This window comes from Calonectris borealis, chromosome 19, assembly GCF_964195595.1.
Source record: "Calonectris borealis chromosome 19, bCalBor7.hap1.2, whole genome shotgun sequence".
Classification (NCBI taxonomy): Eukaryota; Metazoa; Chordata; class Aves; order Procellariiformes; family Procellariidae; genus Calonectris; species Calonectris borealis.
The window spans coordinates 3174554-3193204 of record NC_134330.1 but is presented as its reverse complement, the minus strand read 5'-3'; the positions used below and the strand labels follow the sequence as shown (position 1 = coordinate 3193204).

General features: G+C 36.2%; 1 protein-coding gene across 14 annotated transcripts in view; it reads right to left on the bottom strand.

Moving 5' to 3' along the window:
• The window catches only part of BCAS3 (BCAS3 microtubule associated cell migration factor), a 373812-nt gene that overhangs the window by 313202 nt on the left and 41959 nt on the right, over positions 1-18651 (bottom strand). For 12 of the 14 annotated variants that reach the window (XM_075168423.1, XM_075168422.1, XM_075168417.1 and 9 more), the window contains 2 exons: positions 7901-8008; positions 3686-3762 (listed from right to left, as the gene is read on the bottom strand). In XM_075168423.1, coding sequence (XP_075024524.1) covers positions 3686-3762; positions 7901-8008 — 185 coding nt within the window. Of the gene's footprint in view, positions 1-3685; positions 3763-7900; positions 8009-13475; positions 13501-18651 lie in introns of those variants that run through there. The other 2 variants (XM_075168431.1, XM_075168428.1) reach the window with 2 other exon arrangements.

The following is an 18651-nucleotide window of genomic DNA, read 5'->3' as shown; positions in this document are numbered from 1 at the left end:
ATCTTTACTTAGGGCCCAGGGGGTGGGAAGGATATTCTTTACAGAGAAAGTATCCATCAGGCCATATTCATAATCATCAATGTTCCACTAAGTAAGCATTTTTGGAGAAGGGTTGAGGGAGCACTGATGTAATAGAAATCAATGAAATCCAGCTTTTCTGCATCTATTGTTTAGAGCAAAGTACGGGAAAAAAAAAAGCCTGTACATCACTTTCATTTCTGATTGTTCAGTCATACGCAGTATTCAGAAAAAGGCTCTGAAGGAAATCTTAAGTGAACCACAATAAAACTCTTAACTATTTAAAAAATCTATTTAAAATCCACACCTTGACATTCACAGCTACCAAAGGAAACACATTCTTATTATAAGCACCAAATGAATTTTTTTAGTTTGGCCACGTGAGCACTTAAAACAGTGCAGGATGCGAAATTACTGTTTGGCTTTGTCTTCCCCTTGATGCGAGTCCTTCCTTAACGAAACAGAGTTGGCTCCAAGCATAAGCACAGTAGAGAACGGAGGGCCGTAAGAAAGTTACTGCCATGAGTTTTTTTCGGGCTGATGCTATGCCTTTCCTTAGCAGGCATTTAAAAATCAGAATACCACACGGGGTAGATTATAGGATATCCTGGTAATTTTTCTACAATATCTACACTATGTTTTCCCTTCAAGTTTAAGCACCTGTCTTAAATTCACACACCAAGACTGGAGCACCTGTACACTGAGTTTTTGTTACAAAGGGCACAAATAAAATGTGCTGGCTCTCTGCCATTCAAGTCAAATCAGCACATTTCCATCTAATCACATGCAGAAAAAAAAGATTAGTACTATGTCAAATTTGCTCAAGAAAAATCAGGAAATGCAGGAGTTAAACATTCCAACAGCAGCACGAACTTGACCATGTTCTACATCCTGAATATTTTATGGTATATTTATTACAACAATATATTAAGCTACACATTCAACCACAAAAACAGATAGACAAATACTACTCATGTGCAACACAGCTGCATTAGCATTTCTGAGGAACACCAAAATTTCAGAACTTCTGACACTGTTTTTAATTGTACATTCTGCATTTAATTTTTATGTATAAATAGTCAACAAAATGGACAAGAGCTTCTGCTTAATTATGTTTGCTTTTTAGCTGTCTCAATGAGGTTCTAAGGCTCCCATGCCACTTAGTCGATACTGATGGAAGATGCGATTTCCACATCATCACCTTCTTGAAAAACAGATTTTCTTTCTCTACACAGTGGTTTACATGGTAATAGAAATGTCTTCAAAGGGCTAGTGATCCTCATTTAATATTTTTGACCTTTTATGCCATTGCTTCTGACCAAAAGCAGTCAGATAACACAGCTGAGAATCCTCTTCATGATGAAAAATTCTCTGGGCAGCCAGTGACATTCTTACAGTCACTGTCCAGCTGAGGATGGGTCCAGATGGGACACTGGCTGACTGTCCTGCAGAGCAGGGATGCTCCAATAATGGAAACAAAGAGGCCTATAAGACCTTTTGCCAAGATTCTTTTCAAGGATTTCTACTTTTCCAATTTAAACTGACACTGCCCTTTCCTAAATTTAAAAAAAAAAAAAAAAAAAAAAGCACAGCAAAAGAGTCCACTTGCTGGCCAGCTGCCTAACTGTCAAAAATCTAAGCAGCTAACTAGGTAGCTCATTTACATCAAATTTCAAACACATCAGAGTAACTTCAGCCTTTAAAGATATACTCTTAGGTTGAAGAGATTTCAGCACATACAAAATCTGAAAGCTTAGACAAAAGCTTTACTGCGGCCTTCAACATGCCAGAGCATAACACCCGTTTGATAGCATAAGCTATTAAGTGAAACAACTAAGCTTCAAAATCCTCAGGACGACTATTCACCAGCACAGGTCCGAGAAATGCATTCACCTAGGAAAAAAGCACACGTCTCTTTGCCCAGTCACACCCGGTCACTGGCCACGGGCAAGCCAGGACAGCAAGAGAGGAAGAGCTGTGGGGGCAGCAGCTCCAGCTGTTTGCTGGGTCCCACAGCTTCCCAAAACGCCCAATACAAAATGAGGGGTGTCTTTCACCGAGCTTTAGAACCCCAGAACTAGAGCAAAGTTTGAGAACATCACGAGTTTCTCGTATTGAAAACACAGCACAGCTGGAGAAATACACTGTGAATAGTGACATTTCAGGAGTTTGGTTTTTCAAATCATTTGCTAAATATCTACAAAAGCTTTATTTTATCCTCTTTAAATTCCACCGCTGTTTCACAAAAATGCACTGCAAATCAAAGTTATGGTTAGGAACAGGATATCCCTGTTCCTCAAAATATAGTTCAGTGGATTAATTTTTAAAACAAATCACAGTACCTTTCTTTTAAAAAAAAACAACAAACAATAACTGGAATTAGAAAAGCACAAGAATTGTCAAAATACACACTTGAAGTTTTTTTTTTTAGTTTTGATCTAAAATAAAGCAGGGCTTGTACCCTAATTCTCTTTGGCGGAATCAAAAGGAGGAGTGAGGAACAGAAGGACACAAACAAGCCTTTCCCCGCCTGGCTCCCTTCTCGGAAGCCCGGCAGACTCCAGGGCCGTACAGCCATGCGTAGGAAGAAACTGACACCTATTGGCAACTTTAATATTACTGCATAAAGCCGCTTTTCTTCAAACTATTACAAGAAATAGCTTCTCCTAACTACATTTTTCATTAAACACACAGATCATATGAAAAGATAATTTAGAACTTCTCCAACTGTGACCAAAAATAAACCCAGGAAATTTCAGATTCTCCTTTTTAACCAGTACAACTCTGATCCTTCCAAAGTAAGTTACGATCCCTCAGTAATCTACAGATTTTAAGAGGCGATTCTAATGGGTAAATAGTAGCACTAGTCACTAGCTGCTTGGAAAGATACAATTTTAATTTTTTCTGGGGTAAATACTTTCTTGGTGTTTAGCGCTACATAGACAACACACACAGTCTTGGGAGCAGATAAATGACATCCTGATCCTAACGACATCCAGTGACAGAGCAGAGCACGAGCCGTAGAAAACATACCATTTTTCTCTACTAGCATATCAATTTTGGAGAGCACCTTACCCATTACAATCAATTGCCTCCTATTGAGAGGCAAGTCATAGAGTACAGAGCAATAAAGGAACAGTTCCTTCATGCTCAAGATATATGTAAAAGCACCTGCAGGCAAACAGTTGCCTATAGTTTTTCTACTACGATACTTTACTGAGCTTTGGGGCCTGCTAAAGTAAGGACACATTAAAAAAAAGAACCAATGTACTTGGGCCTAAGGAACAACAGAAAATGAGAAGCAGGCGGATCGCTGCCGAGGTGTTTTCAAACGGCTGCTTACGCGTACAACCCGAAACTCAAAACCTGAAACTTTTGCACATATTTGTGCAAAATGAACAACAGAATTTTTCAACTACCTATCAATGTCAGAGTAGGTGCTCTTCAACAGCGAGAAATTAGTTACAGCAACAATAAATATGCAAAATAGCCAAAGTAACACTTGGATATTTTTTTTTCTTTTGAAGCAACAGATTTCCTGAAACTCCAAATGACATCATGGGCACCTGCTTTGAGGATCTAGAAATAAAAACAAACAAACAAAAAACTCTGTTTTATCTCACTCCACCACTAGACCAAAAAGACTGAACCCAATTATTATACATACTTGTAACGAAGAATTTTTTGGTGAAAGTACAGCTGTCAAAGGCGGCAATTTTCTCTTGCAGGACTACAACAAGTATCCTGAAAACACAGAAATGGAACGTGTACTTTAAACATTAAATGCATTGGTTTAAAGATTCAATATCTAAATGTAATTGTTTCAAAAGCATCAATATAAATTCTACAGTGATAAACTGCCAGGTTACCAATACATGGCAGTTATTGAGGATTCTCTCTCATCCCAACCACATAACCTTCATTTCAGGAAGTACACAGATCTGATACAGAACAACACAGCATATTTATGATATACCTCCCGCAGTAAAAGCTCCATTAAAAAGAAAGAATGGAATTGCAAGGATCCTGAATTACTTTCAGTGACTCAAATAACAATCAAATCAACAATCGGTAGAACACAAGCTAAATTTGAAATAATCCCATTGCCCATCTCATTGCAAATTTATTAAACCATCTTATTTACTAAAAGCAGGTTTTTTTTCATACCAAGAACATCAGCACACAATGTTGTTGAGAGAAGCAGGATTTGTGTCAATTAGCAAAATTACAGGTGTATGTTTATGTATTGACTTGTACACGGACACACTTCTATCGTAAAATACCTGTTCGTTACTTGAAACAAAGTAACAGAACAAAAGCCACGTGATAATTACGCATGAAACACCGTGCTGTCTAAATTAATAGAGGCCAAATTTGGAAAGTCAAGCATCTTGAAAGCTTTGTAACTAGGATACATCTTCTCCTACATTGATGACTTCCCAAAACCAAGTTCTTAAAGTCTTGAGATGAAAGAACCACCTGGGAAGCTGACAAATAAACGGATAAAATCTACCAGCTATCTGGAACGTTTAGCAATATGACATAATTAATTAAGAATCTGATTATTTTCTCATTAGGAAGAATATGAGACAGTATTTTTTTAATTAGCTGACAATATGGAGCATTATTAAATGCTGTTCTGATAGTTTTAGTTGTAAAGATATGATGTGGCAAAAAATTAATTGCATCTCTCAGTGACTAAAATACACACCTATCTGAAAATTATGATTGCTATTACAGTATAAAATAGTATTTAAAAAGATGATGAATCACATCAGTCTCAGAACATACCTTTGAATAAAGGGTGATGCTTATCTCCCATCAGTGTAAAAAACAGCCATTAACTCCTCTCTTTTTTTCCCTATTTTTAACTGTTTAGCCACAAGAACACCTCCTCCTTATCCCATTAGAATTCAATACCTGTAAGACTCTTTGGTGAAGGACTATACTAAAATCAAAATATATACCTTACCCACATGCTTGCTGATGTTTTCAGATATGTAAATAAGTTTTGAGTCACAATTTCCACCTACAAAACTGTAATAATGCTCCTCCAATAGGCATGATTTATCTGTCTATTTGATTTTGCTACTATTTTTACATCACATTTGCCAAAAGATTTAGATTGCATCTGTAGTTCCCAAGATAACTCCTGAAGCCTTTTCAACAGGCTGGTGTAACACTAGCTGCTTTCTATTCCTCTAATACAGAAGTTGATTAAAGCAACAAGCTCTGTTCTGTATCTCGAATTCTTTCAGGACTCTTTGGGTTATAACATCTCGTCCTGGGACTCGGTTGCTGCTCTGTTTATCAGTATGCCTCTATCTAGAAACAAGGAGAAGCACAAATTCTTGGAAGGAAGGTAGAAATCAAGGAACATTTTCAGACAAAAGTCTTTCATATTCACAGATTTGCAGACCTAGAACGGGAAGCACACGTATACTTTTAGATTGAGCAGCTTACTTGCCAAAAGAAGAGGGCAGAACACGAAACTCAACACGGGAAATTCAGATGTGTTAAGTCATTCAAGAAGTTAATGTAGGATTTCTTATTTGCCTGTAACGCTCTCATTGTGAAAAAGATGCTTTCCCACCCCCTTCTGATTTATAAATCTCAATTTTTAAAAGTTATAAACTCTGCATATATAAATTAGTATTGTTTTGGACAAAATAGTATAGTTAAATGACACATCTTCCCATTGCTTAAACTGCAGGAGAGAAAAACAAAAGAAAATGTATCAAAAATAACTTCTTCCACAAGGCCTAAAAGAAAGTGAACCAATGAATAATGGAAAGATTTTGAATGCATGTGCAAGTGTAAAGTATATCTAGAAAACTTATGTATATTTGATTGTAATATTTCCCAATCCTGTAGATTTTTGTTTTCTACCCTTTGAAGATGTACTGTCTTTCTGCACAAAAACTACCAGATGGATGGTTCTAGAGTATAAACACATAAATAATAAACAGTTTTCCCTTCTTCTGCAATGCAAGTTTTATTTTAAATTCAAATTTTGGATTCCATTAGTCTATAGTATGGTTAACGCACCATTAGCACTGCGCTTGGCCACATTTCATGCATTTTCAATCTGAAATAGTGAGCTTTCCCTGGATAATAACAGAATCTGATACATTCCAGAAAAGCAGCTACCCTGGATACAGCCACACAGCTTTGAAGTAGCTTTTCCATTTTTACCACTTAGGAAAAGAAACATTAGCACCTGGAAAGACTTTTTAGTTGGGAGAGACTTTGAATGATGATTTGCCTTTTGACTGTTTTTACAATTGGATTTTTCTTCTGCTAGGAGGCCAGACTGGAAAGATTTACTATCATCACACTGTACACAAGGGAACTTTAAATTTTTCAAGGGACAGTTGCACAGATAAGTACTGAGCTCCTTCTGACAGCTTTTAAAGGAACAGTGACCTATTCATGGCACATAACTCTCACCAACTCAACTACTTCACTGAAAATATTTTTTGATGTAACAATCATACCCACATCCTACAATAAGCAGATTGATGGGGATAAAAAAACCCACTACCATCCTTTACTTCTTTAAACATTTACACCATCAAAGTATCCTCCTCATTATTAGATTAGTTGTGGTATTGAAGGTGTTTGTTCAGTAGTACTACTTCTGTAATTTCTACTTGATCTAATGTAGTCACTAATGTTTAGATTTTGATGGTACAATGACAGACAAATGCCTGTTTAACAAAACCTTTGTGGCTTCTAGGGTTGGTGGAGGTTTTTTTATTTTTTTTTTTCCCCTTCCAATCTCTAACACTGCTAACTTCCCTTAGTTGCATGAGTTCGATACATGCTCATATTCTTTTACAGTCTTCACATATGCAAGCACACTACCTACTGCCATACAAAACAGGCACATAAAACGTATCATTCCGATGTTTTGTTTTGTTCTTAATGATTTCTGTTATTATGCCACCTTCCTTACTGAAGGACCATCAATTCCAGCAAACAAATATGTAATTGCCAAAGAAATGCAGCAATTTCTTCATTCAGCGCTCTACCTTTAACACAGGAATCATATTCCACAACTTCCATAAGGTACCTCAAGACATACAATGACTAATAACAGTAATAGCTGGGTGGAAGGAAGCATTAAAGCAAGCAGCACAATCATCAACTGACCAAAGTCACCACATCAAATTCTCTCATCAGGAGTGCCAAGGGATCATCAAGATCCTCATGCAGGGATCCCGAGTTTTCTCTTCTGTCTTAAAAAGATGCAGTAAACTACAAGGGTGTTCAGTTTTGTGTGTCTTGGAGAGATGAAGATCTGAAGTTAATTCAGAAAAATTTGAACGCACGAGTCTATGGAAACAAGGTATTTTCAACCTGATGTTCAGCCTAAGCCATTTTCTCTCAGAAATTGGGTGACATTATCCCAACTAAGAGATGCTGCTTTGTTATTTGACTCACAGGAACATTATTTTCTGTAGACCACAGAGCACACACTGGAATTTTTTTGGATGTGAAGGAAGGCAATATATCTGGCAGAATAATGGAACACAAAGAAAAGAGGCAAACTCTATAATGCTCTATACTGTTTAAACTCTCAATGATCCCATTTCTCCATCTGTAGGTGGATGATAGAGGATTCCAATGATTCCTGCTCAACCTCATCACCCTTAAATGATTTCAGATGCAAACAGTTTTGAGCTTCTTAAATGAAAGCCATGGGAGGAGCATATTTTCATACTCAAACTGAAATATTACTTGAGAAATGGAGAACCAAAGCTATACTTACAGTAAAGTCAAAATAATAAAGTCAGGGAGCACATACACCAGAAATTGTATTCGTTACCAAAATTTTACATGCCCTCACACAGAAAGAATGTATAGTAAACATCCTTACCTTTTATTGCAATGCAGATCATAAATAGGAGTTTTGAACTGTATGGACTTGACCATCTCTCCTGTTCGCAAAGAATAAAGGTCCACACAGCAGTAAGGTGGGCTCGTGCTAAAATGAATAAAAGAAGATTTTAATGGAAAGAAGGACTTTTTGTAAAGTTATTGTTAAATTATTTCAGCCTCCCTATATCGTTTAGCATGCTAAATGAAAAATCCAGCAATGAGCAGAATACTGGAGAACAAAGGGTCAATATAAGCCTTCTACATTAAGGGAAGGTGTGATTAAAGTTGAATTACGATATCCACAATGGTCAAGAACCTGTATTGTGCAAATCAAGCACTTAGTTTCCTTTGTCACAAATAAGACTTTGGAACACCAGATCTGACCAGCAAAATACAAGTCATTTGATAGGCATGAAGTTTTAGACTACATTCCAGTTATTTTAAAAATATTCTGCAGAGTAACACTTTCCTAAAGGGAGTACTCATTTCACTCTATGCAACAGCTGAATCATATGACTTGATTCGATAGAGACACATTACACAGAACTTACATCACATCTCTGATGGACTTTTGTTTGAGCTATATAGATCTTTTCAACTGCTTTGTGTCACTTTTATCATTTTAATATAAATAAAACTCTAAGGCCATTTCTTAATAAAAAGGCTTGCTTTCTTTTGAGAGGGAAAAAGTGCTGAGTGTTCTGATAGGGTTGAGGAAGGTAGTGGTGGAAACCATTTTACAAGCTGAGGAGAGGCTTTGATGTGGCAGTTCTTTTCCATAACACCTTTTTTCCCCTCCAAGAACGCATTAAAATGTTGGCTACTTCTAGGTCAACGAATATGAAGGAGCACAAATTGCCAGCTGTACAAACATATACTAAGTATTGGTAAAAGAGGGTGTTTCCCCTTGCCCATATCTGTTTTATTTTACAGAGTTTAACACAATTCCTGACACAACACTTGCTTGTCTTTTGGATCTGCTCAAGCTGCTTGAGAATTTTCTAGAGAAGTGGAATACAAATGCCAACTCTTTACCTCAAATGCCTCAGGATAATAAAATGGTACATACAATAAATATGCAGAAGAGAAACAATACATGCACAGAAAGACAACTGTCAAAGAAATAATAGAAAAAATAAGTTTGACATTTTGCCTACTGAAATTCGTCCCAAAATACACATTTTTCTAGGCACATACCTAGGCTAATAACTAGAGGGTGCTATTTATTACTTTTAAGCACTTCAAAGGCCCTTCAAAAACACTTTTAAAACAGTGAGACTCAAGTCTAGTTACTTTACATTAGAAGCTCATTGCTGCTAGAAAACACAGAAAACCACAGCAAGGTCTACGTACAAACTTTTTTTTTTTATTCAAGTACATTTACTACCTACAGGAAATTATTATTTTGATAAAAGGGTACACAAATTCGTGTTTCAAAACAGAAATCACAGAAAATCACTGCTAAAATTATATTAGCATAATTGATACCAATTACTATTTCCATATAAGCCCATGTTGAACAGTTCCATTTTGACTGTTTGACTTAACATATAGCTAACTACATGACTACAACTCAAGAGTATGTACTTTCTAATACATATTGTACCAAAAAAAGTATGGGTAATAATCCTGTCAATCAAATGAATAATTATTATTATTATGTCATACTTTCCTTTTGGCTGATGATGGTAAGACTATTCTACCAATGCTTTTTTAAACTGCACTGGCTAAAAACCAGTAACTTGAGTTCAAGTGCTAATGATCAAGTCGTAGTATGGACTAAGTCAGAAATACTCTGAAATTCTACCTAGCTCAATTCAAAAGTCCTCCTTCCAAATGTTATCTTTCTTTTCATTCCATGGTACACTGCAATCTATGATCAGAAAATAATACGCATGTTATTTTTATTTTCTGAAATTAACACAAAGACAAGGTCAAACACATTCGAGAATGCTCCTTGGACCTCATCAGCAGAAACAAATGGCAATAGCCAGAAAGAGTCACACCTGTAGTCCTTTCTTGTTCCATAACAACTCAGCATTATCATGAGTCTTCAGATAGCCGAGGATGCTTTCCCGGGAAAATCCCATTTTTTGGCCAAGTGCTTTATCCACCAACTATGACACAAAAGGGTGGAAGCACAAGCACTTCCTCTTTCTTTGGCAATCTTTTCAAAGGTGGAAAGGGGAAAAAAAAAGTTTCAATGACTAGAAAAGACCTCTCTCTCTACCATTTCCTTCTGGTTATTTTAGTTCCTCTCCTTGTTCAAAGTAATGGCTGTTACAAACCTCATTTGCTACTGAGCACTCTCAATTCATGAGACACAACATTCATTAAGTAATTAATTTATAAATTCTACTCCAAAAGCTGCGTACCTAAACGAGGAATGATACAATGCTGAGATCCATAATGTTAAGTTCTTTTTTGATCAGGCCTCAGCAACAACTCAATAACACGTTTTCAACTTGTTAAAAAAAAAAAAATCAAGGATTTTTATTTCATTGTTCAACAGAACCCCGTATAGCAAGGAATCTCCAACACTGCAAAATTTCCTCTCTCTTCCAAAAGATGTTATTTCTCAACCATTCGAAAAGTATGAGCCTTTTGAAAGGTCTTTCTTTACCCTCCTTTGTATCTCCTCAGCTAGCAGCAAGACCAATTCTTCTAGAACAGGAGAATGAGGATTATAGACACAGATCTATGGATTTCATTTAGCACTTAAAGAATAATACGGTACCTTGATTAGCCTACACTACTCCCAACCAGGCATAAGAGCTATCCTTCCCTCCTCCATTTCAGTGATGTCAAAAGCCCAGGCTCAGTGGTTCTCTGCACTTTCCTTTCCCAGCCTCTGATATGCAATGGATTCTATATTGACCCATTTTAGCATACTAAATCAACAGAAGAATAACACTTTGTCCTTTCTTCCGCCTCTAGAGGGAATTCTCCCCCAGGTTAATTCACCAAAAAGGCTCAGTGAAAGGTCTAACAAGCATGGAAGCAAGAAAGGAAGTAGAAGCACATGAATTGAGCAATAAAAGATGTGCAATAGGGCTACAAAAGCTAGAACTGCCTGGCCACACAGAGCTGCAGCAAAATGCAGCCTTTTCTGACACTTTATGACTTCCACTGAACTACTCCTAATTCCCAATCTTCTCGAAAAAGGGAATTCAGGGATTTCTACGGCCCACGTTGCAGAGGAAGTCAGACTCAATTACAGCGTTCCCTTTACATTCTTAAAGTTAAAAATCTAGACTGAGTCCTGGATATAGCTTTTAAAAGCTAGACATCTCAACTCCTTTTAACTCATTATTTTAAGAAGAATGTGAACCCAAACCCGCCAAGATCAAAAGCAGAGGATGAACGTGTTTCCCTTCTTCCGTAACATTTATACCACATACATGATTTCATTGTTCTGCTATGTTACCACATGGCAGGAAGATTTACACTAAGCAAGATGCCCCATTTAAATATACAAAAAACTATGGTGTTCAGTAAGACAGCGCATCATTGTTGATAAACATCCTGGAGTCCTTTCCAGGATCTCTAGAAAAATTTACTTAGGCATAATGCTTTGTTCTTAACAATTTTCTTCACTAAATTATCAAACAAATGCATATTTAATATTTGATTGTGTAAAATGACACCACCTATGACAACAAAAAATAATGTTTAGTGTAATCAATGTAAGTATATTTAAATTTCAGCTACAAAAGCAGAAGTATCCAAACTACCAGAGAACACCACCAAAACCACCACAGATGCAAGATGGAGCCCCACAAACTTGCAAAAGCATCTCTTGACAATCGGAAGTTCTCGAAACCTTAGAATTGTACGAAACTAAAATTACCTCATCTTGCTCTGTTTCAGAAATAGAGTAATGAACATTCATTTCATCAGAGGATTGTACAGATCTTGTAAGTAAATGTGCTTGAAATATACCACTTGATGGCCTATCCTAGGCTACGCTAACAAACTACCAGCATCTGGGAGAAAATAAAACAAGGAGACTTCTAGCTAGGAAGCTTTTCTTTTGATAAACTGAAGGTTCGTGCAAGTCTCATCGATGAGAAGGGCTCTGATGATATTTCAGTGTACCAGTGATGATTATGTAAAAAGGAGAGATTAAGACAGGAATGTGAAAACACTGGGTTTTGCAGTTTGGTAATAACATTAAGTCTGTCACAAATAAAATTCTGGCACATTACTCCCACAGATTATCGACAAATTTTTGTTATGTACCCTGATTGTCAAAATAGCTGCTTAATGCAGAGATATCAACAACTTCTTTAAAAGGTAATGGGCATAAATTCACCAATGACTTCAAAGTGTTGGCATTAATAAATATACAAACACAGTCAGGCTCTGGTATCTTCTTCTATTTGACTGCTGCAGTGCAGGGATAGAAGAAAAATAACAGATGCCTTGTACAGCTGGCACTTGAATACATCTGTGCTTATGCATCACGACATAACTATCACCTCCTCACAGATTTGCTAGCAATGAGTCACACCATTTATAAAAGCTCCGTGTAAAATGTTTGCATACGGAGACAAACATACTGTACAAAACACATACACTTTTTATACAGGGGAAAAAAGGAGAAGTCCGATGGAACCAACGTGAGGCCACAATTTTCTGTGCCTACGAAGATTTTACTCTGCCTGCTCCCAAGTGTTTCCTTTCCTCCCTGCTGCCTCTCCCCACTCTGCCACGTGATGAACAGCATCCCACTCAAGAGAATGGACATCAATTACGGAATGGCCTCATGAGTCCAGAAAGAAAAAAAAAGTTTGAGAGGCATAAAACTGAAACAGAGCTTTTGCTGAAAAAGCTGACTATCAGGCCTTTATAAGGCATTCTTTACATGAGGCATTTTCCAGTTAATTGTGGTATTTAAAAAAAAAAAATCATCTCAGGATGGAAGCTGTTTGGCCAACATAGTACATCATTGTATATTTTATACCATCTTCACAAAAGATAGGGCTAGAATCTTTAGAAAAAGAGATCAAGGGAAGCATTTCCATCTACCTACTTTTTTTACTCTACATGTATACAACATAAGCTTGATGAGATACACAGTGATGTCACTTGGGAACAATGACAGAATTTACGGCACCATAACACATTTTTAGATTTTTTTAGCAATTTTATTACTAATAACTACAGCCTTCATTAGGGAAAAGTATACAGTTATATAGGACATTGTTACACTAAAAATATTTTCTATCACCTATACTCCATTATACAGGATCTGCAAATTTCTTTTGGAAAACAGTCAATTAATTACTATCAATAGCCAATCTGTTAATGTATTAAAATGACAAAATGAATGAAAACTTTAGAAAAAGGTGAAGTATCAAATTATCAATGAGATTACAGGGACTGATCTAACAAATATAGAAAAAACCTATCACTTCTCAAGAACATGACATTAGAAGGATTCTAAGCAATATCAGCATTACAAGTAGCATATCAAAGCTTGTCAAAAGAACCGTTCTAAAGATTAGTTAACCTCAGCATTTGTTGATTCAGTTGTTATGCCTTGATGTCCTTTACTAGAGACGACGTACCTGTCCACAGAGAATCACTACAGCGTTCTCCACCTGGAGAGTCTCTTTTTGGTAACTTGACTTCACGTGATGGAACAAGGGAAATAGCTTATTTCCAGCTGCTATGTATAAATTGATCCTCGTCCAAGGTGCCACTCTGCAGTATGCTGCATGTCCCTCTCGCCTGTTGAAACTGCATTACAATGAACTCCATCTTTCTCTAATTACACAAAGAATTACATTACATCTGCCTTGTTCTGTACCCTTACAAGGCAGTTTCTTTCTATATTTACTCAGGACAAATACTGCACATATTAGCGTAGGTTTTCTGGAGGAATGATCCCTTTCTTTCTCTTTTATAGTTTCCACATTAAAAAAAAAAAACATTTCTTCCTTTTCTTCCATCATGTATTGACCTTCCTAATGTGCAGGGCAACATATAGAGTTTTTTATAATGGAAAAAAAGGCATAACAAACTTCTACTCATCAGCATACTTCATCTAACATATGACAAAAAAGTCTTTCATTTAATCACTATTCCAGTTTTGATACTGCCAGGTATTATCTGGCAAGTTATTTCAACAACACTCAACAAATTCATATTCAAGTCTGATGGGATTGGGCTGTGAAACGGGATGAGTTACTACTGCACAGTATACAGGAGCAGCCTAATATAATCTCTGCTGACCCCAACAGAACGATGTCCATTACCTTCTGAGGCTAGATACAAAAAACCCAAATGGGACAAAAATTACAGAAAATGTCTTGCTAAATATAAGTGATTAATTTGTTTTATTAAAGACTAAAATGGTATTTGTTACTGCAGCAACTAGAGAATTCTCTTCCTAGCAGCTAGAAAATGCTATTTCCATACCTTGGAGGCCAAATCTTGCTTTCCTTACACATGAGTACCAACTGATAGAAAAAAGTCAAGAATCCACAAAATGGAATTACATTCCCTGGGAAAAGCTAGTAACATTTAAACCTCAAGCCTTATAGCACATGTTATGCAGATCAGTAAATTTAACAGGAATCACTAAACCAGCTTCAGGCAGCAGGTCATGTACTTCCAGTCAAAAGCAATCTGATTTTTATCATAGTTATATATAGCTACCACTAGTTTACATAAAAATAAAATGATGAATTAAAAAAAATCTGGCAATTATTCTGTTACAATTTGTCTGTTATCTTTAATGTTTTGTTTCACAACAAAAAAAGCTCTATTTTAATTCCAGTGTTTCAAAATTAGGTCAGGTGACTGGTTTTATTCTATTCTGAAGTACAATTTAGTTTAAAAAAAAAAATCATTAGCATACATCTGTTAGCGTACATAAGTTCCCAGACTTACTTTCCATTCTACTATGGCCACACTAATACCATTCTTCATTATTCTCATCTATTTCTCTTGTGATGTTTTATTTATTTGCATGCAATTTGCAACAATAATTTTTTCAAGCCCAGCAGACCCAATATAGAAAATAGCCTTACTTTTAATTACTTTCAGTGCCTTTAAGAAAAGAGGTAAAAATATTAAAACTTATCTTGAGATCATGCTCAAAAATCCTAATAATACAACAATATCCTATTAGGCCCAGCTTACAATCTGTGGGATTTAACATTTACAGAAACATTTAAACTTTTTTTTTTAAATTTTCAAGTGCCTTAAATAGAATACAGCTTCAAAACTTGTTTTACAAAAAACAACTTACTTCATTGTCAAGTCAGCGGGGACCATTACATCACCTAGACTTCCTGTCTAATGCAGGCCATTAAGTTTCACCTATACATCTATTCTTTTACCTAGCTCAAATCCTTTAAAAGCAATTCATCCCCGGCACCGAACAACATGTCACATATAGAAAACAGGAGAGAGAACAGTGACAGCAAGGCCAAGGAACTGGCTGGACAAGGTATGCCCAAATGATCTGTACAGCAAGCTACTCTGGAAAGATTTTTTTAAATTACTACACGATAAAGCACCAGATCTACCAATAAGTTACTGGTAAAGAACAAGCTATTTCCATATAGGAATGAGGAGGACCCTGACAGTGACACAAATACAAGTTTCTAAATAGCCGTGCAGTGGTTAATATTATCCAGTAACCTGTTCTAGCTGTGGCCACTCTCTGATGCTTCACAGAAGGGGAAGAAAAGCAAAACAAAACCAGAGTACACAGTACAGAGTTAATTAATTTTATATTGGAAAAACTCCTTCCTGAACCTTTACATTGGAAAGTTGAAGCATGAGATTTGATTATGATCTTTGTAGTAATATTATTAGCATGTTGAGACCACAAAGGCAATTCTGTTCTCCTCAAGGCCCCTGAAGTAAGTTTGCTCAGATTAACAGATTTCAATACTAGAAGGATCATCGCTTTCCAGGCTATGCACAAAACGTCCCAGAAGCTCAAAGAAATTTTTTTTTACCAAGCAAGCTAATCTTGTGTTAAAAGTCTTTGAGCAACAATGAGTCCTCTATTTTTATGGTAAGTTGCTCCAACATTTAGATAATTTTATTTTTATTAAATTACTCGTTATTGCAAGATAGAATTTGTACATACTCTGCTTTTCAGCTTTCAACAACACAAAAAAGCTCACTGCATTCAGTTATCTCTTCCATTAGTCAGTAAGCATCCAAAGCAATCCAGCCACTGACTATCTGCAATAAAGTGAAAAAGACTTTTAAGCCTTATGTTGTAAGGTTTGTTTTTCAGCCCTAGCACATATTTGCAGTCCTCCTCTGAGCTCTCTTCAGTACTGCAGTGTTCTCTCCTTCTTTCTGAAGGATGCACACCAGAAGCAAAACTCTTTAAAAAAAAAATAAAAAATCCAAGGACTGCATTATTTATTCCTTAAACACCACTGCAGAAAAAACCTTTCATTAAGACTTTCACCATCTAGTCCCCTAAAACTCCCTGGTTCTCTGCATCCCAACTTTTCACAATAAAAGCTTGAAAACTCAACTCTGTAAGTAATTTTCTTACTTTCATTCATGTACTTAACAGATTCATTCAAAATCAGGAAAAGCAGAGTTAGATTTCTGAGAAAGTGACACTTCCCAAAAATGTGTGTAGCAGTGAAACACAAAGCAGCAGAGACATTTTAAGTGTACCACAAATTGCAAAAAAACATGGAAGCACTTAGTTTTAAATAAGAAAAACCTGTACCAATCTTAGACACATGTTACTAAACCTAATCCTTTAAATACAGCAGAGGAAATTATTTGATACAGCACTAAAATACTTGTGTTAAATTACAAGAGTGAAGTTTGTATCTCTTGGATCTTCCTCAAATATTTTGATCAAATCTATCAGTCTAGTAAAAAAAGTTCCATCTTATCCTCTTACCTCACCATCTTCATAGTCTCACAGGCATGTAACAAAAATATTTTTAAAAAATCATCAACTCATCAACCATTTTGTTACAGGTAAACTACAAGTCTCAGCCTGAATACCAAAAAAAGACATACCAAAAGAAAACCACATTGTTTGCTCATGTGTGGAAAGAAAAAAGATGGGATTTGGGTGATTGTGCCGAAACAACCACTAGACAAAAAGTAGTACAGCCATCTGTATGTAAAATATGTGAGTAAACCACTAATTTTTTGAACAAAGGAAATAGATAAAAGGTGAACTAACATGCATCAGTTCCTGTGCAACATTATATCAGGTAGGCAAAACAAAGATGCAGAGAACCGGGAATAGAGGTACCATTCCTTTCAAAGTCTTTCGATGAAAATTCTTGAAAAAGATCAAAACAGTATCAAAAGCGCTGATCCCGACATCTTACCAATGCTAATGTTTAAAAAACTGCATTAATCGTTTCCCCTTCTACTTTTGTGATTTCAAGGTTAGTTGCGTTTTGTTTCTGTAATTTCATAAGCAAGGCATCTCTTCACAGAGTAGAGTCTCACTGTTAAAGCGATGGGGACTGACTCGGGAAGGACGGTGTCTGTCTCCGTGCATAACTCGGGTCTGGTCCGTGAGAGAACCCGGGGCTTGACAGCGCTCTGCTGGTCCTGACGCTTGTGAACCACTGCAGGAAAGCTGTCAGCATCTTGTTTTTCTGTCTCTGCAGTGACATAAATCCCTATCTCAGGTGAAAATAACTATCTTTTACTGCAAGGTGTGGTACTGTATAAACCTTTCCTGCTTACAGGCAAATTTATATGATCGTAATTAGCTGCCCAGGTATAAATTAATTCTATAAATTATAGAAGACAACTGCATTAAGCAACCATGTGTCATATCTATTTAAGCCAAAGTTATGTCCATTTTGTCTGTAGCAAAAATGATTCTTAAAGAAGCTAAACTTCATTAAAAGGCAAAACTTGTCATTAAATAAATTACATTGCCATATGATTACAAGCTTTGTAACACTGTTCAAAGAATCCTTAGTGGTAATAGCACATTAAAATAAGCTTATTGTAAAGCAAGTAAATTCTTTGCCTTATTCTTCATGTCTATCCTCATGTATATATTACCATTTGTAAGTGTTCTTAAAATGTTCTACCCAGTCCTGTACACATTGTCCTTTTCAAAGGCAATCACATATTTTTATAATCTATTAACTTTTTATCAATTTAATTAAAGAGCTATGGTAAAAGATACCTACCTTTAGCAAAACATTTGCAACAGCGTACCTTTGGAAGAGATTTAAGAACTTTTAATAAAAAGCCAATTTCATGCTAGGCAATTGCTATGCTCTTTACTTCTACACTCTCCATATGGCTAGCTAAGGTAATGAATTAAGTTAATATTTGGAATTCACTGATTTTGAGGAGAAAAAATAAATTGTTCTCTGTCTACACATATTTCAGACTCTCTTCTATTACAGAAGATTACAAGCCTCAGCTTTTTCCATCAGATCCTTTTTTTATTTAAAAAAAAAACAACAAAAAAACCTCTACCCTATTTTCTGTTGGCTTCCAAGCCAGCTTCTTCCCCACTGTTTTATCCTTATTTATCTGTTCACTAGCTTATATTTGCTGTCAAGTGTTAGATATACAGACTTCTGTGAAGCTGTTCTAATTACCATCCCATGAATCAGTTGTCAAGTGCTGCTTGTAAGTGGCAAGGCCAGCACTCCCCTCCAGATCAAGTGCATCCACTTACCATAACAATAGAGCATAACGTACATACTACACACGTGCACCACAAATAACATTTATCACAGTTGCATGAACATACAAGAAGCT